We start from the raw sequence: 3,156 nt of genomic DNA, 5'->3' as shown, positions 1-3,156 counted from the left end.
TTGTTAGATGAACTATCTAAAAGTTAAAGGAAGAATTATTTTTTAATAATATAACTTATAGTTAAATAAATATTTATGATATATTTCAAATTTTAAAAAGAAATCTTTTTAAAGAAAATTATGGTCATCCTCATCACACATTCCTTTGACATTTTCTTGGGAAATAACTGTCAATTTTTGCACCAAACATTGGGAAATACTTTATAAATTAGAAATATAAAATTCCAATCTGTATTTCCAACAAAGTTTATAATTTCATTTCTCCTCATAACCGAAATATACAGAGAGAAAATTCAATCTCTAGCTAAAAACAGAATTATCTTTTACTCATCAATCAAATATGGAAAAATAAATTTAAAATATTATTTATTTCTCATAAAAAAACTTTTCCTAAAAAGCAATACCAAACACTAGGGAGATCAAATGGTTAAATTAAAATGCGACGAGTTAATAAATAAATGAAGCTAAAATTGGTCCAAAAGTTACTTGATATGAAATGCATTAAGTTGGAATGAGATTTAAAAAAAATGCGTTGGGAACTGATCATGCAACTTGATTTAATTATTTTGAAGAGTTTTTAAACGCTAATTATAGGAATACCCATATTTAAAAAGAATACTCATTTTTTATGATGAATAAGAGTTGAATCATATTTGACCCATTTTTAATTAATAAAATAATTTAATTTATTTTAAAATACATTAAACGAATGAATAATTATAATTTTAATCCATTTTGACACTCATAAATGTGACAATTAGTTCCGGAGCCTTCATATGCAGCCTTTTCTTCTACATAGATCGGCTGAAAAGTTGAGAAGGATTTAAATGTCATAATAAGTTCCAGCCCTATAAAGCTTTGGAATAGGATTTGTTGATTTTATCATTTTGCTCATATTAATTGATAAGTGTTGTTGTTGTCTACACGTAGGATCGTCCCCACTTCCGTCTCGAGGAGCCAATGGGCATTTGATTTTGAAACATACGGCAGTGTTTTGCTGACGCCTTGAATCAAGCTTTTATTGCAACATAAATATGCTTTCTCCCCCATTTCTAGTGATCACAAATATCTTTACTCATTATATTTTTAGAAAACTGGTTCGAAATATATTTGAACTTTGATCGAAATTATTGTAATAATCTCAAATTTTGGGCAGGACCTATTACCTCTACACTATTTAATAGTGTGTTTTAAAGATATATAGGTGTCCACGTGAACATCATAAATATTGCATTATTATAAATTTTAAATTGACAAGTAATGGAACAATATTGGTACATATAAACGAGGAATCAAAAAATGAAAGCTCGAGGCTCCGAAGATGATTCGGAGAGGAGTTGAGGGCTTTATCATTTTCCTCATCTGGATTTGAATATCTAACTTGGCCATGAAACAACCAAAAACCAAAGTAGTCACGTTCTTCACACTTCTTATTTGGAATTTGATACTGGCTGTATTTCAAAAACCAACTAAAAACTTTGTATACTATTTTATTATACTGTTTTATGTAATAAAACTGTTACTTTGTCCTGTTTAAGGGTGTTCACCAACTAAAAATGTTGCACTCAAGTAGAGGACAAAATATGAGGGTGTCTCTCGAATTCAGTCATTTCATTCTCCTTCAAACTAACCCATGCTTCTATTCCATCACCATCTTTTGTGTCCATTAGAACAATTACTTCAAAAATATTGAAGTTGACTAAGCTCACCCAGAATGGCTTTCCCCAACCAAAGTCAGCTTCATACCAAGGAAATCCGCACCAACTAGAGCACGAATAAACGTCTCCTTGGCAAAGTTTCTCTACTAATTTTATCTGATTATTAACAACTAAAGAGGAAATATCATCAGCGCTTGCCTTACCAATCACTACAATTGTGTCCCGTATTGTATTTCCTACCAACTTAACAAAATCATTTAACTCATCATCCTTTCTTGACGGGCTTGCCTTTAGATTAGCAATTTCAGACATGGTAAAATTCCCTAGAGCATGTTTTAAAGGTGCTAAATTTGATTTTCCCCTCAAATTAATAGCAATTAAAAAAGACGAATGTCCATTTTTGGCTGAAGAAATGCCTGCAAGAACCTTCCATATTAATGACATAACAACCACCACTCTAGTAGGCCGCCTGTCAGTTGAATCTTCAATTGTATTTTTGAGGTTTGCAATTGCCAAAGCATCAAAGACAAACCTCCTTGTGATTATCTTACAAGTGTTGGGAGGTGGTACTAGTGAAATAAATTGAGGTTCAGATAACACTACTCTTGTGGGAAAGATAGATGACAAGTGACCGAAACTTGAGAGACAACCAGCTTTTGTTGTTCCTGTTTTGCAAATGAGTGCCCATTCATTGACAAATGTTGCTAAAGTGAAAGCATCAACACCTTCATCATTGCAGTGGAATGAGAGTTCATTTTCTCTAAATCTTCCAGCTAAAGGGTAAAACTTGTTTAACGTCTCCACCAAAGATCTTTGAAGCTTGTCACATGATGTTTCACTACTACTGATTGGCAAGTAGTGGAGGAATATTGGTACGTACAAACGATTGGCCAGCTGATCGAACCATGAAATTTTGAAGGTCCGAAGATGATTCGGGGTAGGAATTGAGGGCTTCAACATTTTCCTGCTCTGAATTTCAATCTCTAACCTGGCCATTAGGATTGACAATTGACAACCAACAAAAGTAGGAAACAAGTCTGAATTTGTTAAATTAGCTCTTGGACCTAACTCACACCTCAAAAGCTAGCTCAAAGGAAGGAAGATTGTCCAAGCCTTATAAGGAGTCCACCCATCTCATTAACCACCGATGTGGGACTTTTGTCATTCTTTAACACTCCACCTCACGCTCAGTGTTTAGCATCTGGTGCGTGGGCAATTTTGATTTTGGGGGCCCCAACATCTGGTGAAACGGGCCCTGCTCTGATACCATGTGCAGTCAAGTGCAGGATCATCATGTACCAGTTTTTCCAACACAGACCTTGCTTGATTCTGATGATACACTGGTCAGATTACCATTTAATGATGAAAGCTTAGATGTTGATATTCCAGTTCAAACTGGTAGTGATAATGAGATAAGTCATGACATAAATCAAGGTGTTGTTGATAGTCATGACACCCCTGTTGTTGTGGATAATGATCCTTCTGATGCTGTACCCAG

The 3,156-nt window shown here is 34.1% G+C and overlaps 1 protein-coding gene across 1 annotated transcript; it reads right to left on the bottom strand.

Moving 5' to 3' along the window:
• Positions 1-1,565: 1,565 nt before the first annotated feature.
• LOC125850135 (acetyl-CoA-benzylalcohol acetyltransferase-like) lies at positions 1,566-2,654 on the bottom strand. The gene has a single exon (XM_049530028.1). It carries the CDS (start codon positions 2,652-2,654, stop codon positions 1,566-1,568), a length of 1,089 nt encoding a protein of 362 aa, XP_049385985.1.
• Between the last annotated feature and the right edge of the window lie 502 nt (positions 2,655-3,156).

This window comes from Solanum stenotomum, unplaced genomic scaffold (assembly GCF_019186545.1).
Source record: "Solanum stenotomum isolate F172 unplaced genomic scaffold, ASM1918654v1 scaffold14223, whole genome shotgun sequence".
Lineage (NCBI taxonomy): Eukaryota > Viridiplantae > Streptophyta > Magnoliopsida > Solanales > Solanaceae > Solanum > Solanum stenotomum.
The sequence above is the reverse complement of the archived record's forward strand: the minus strand, read 5'-3'. Positions and strand labels throughout refer to the sequence as shown.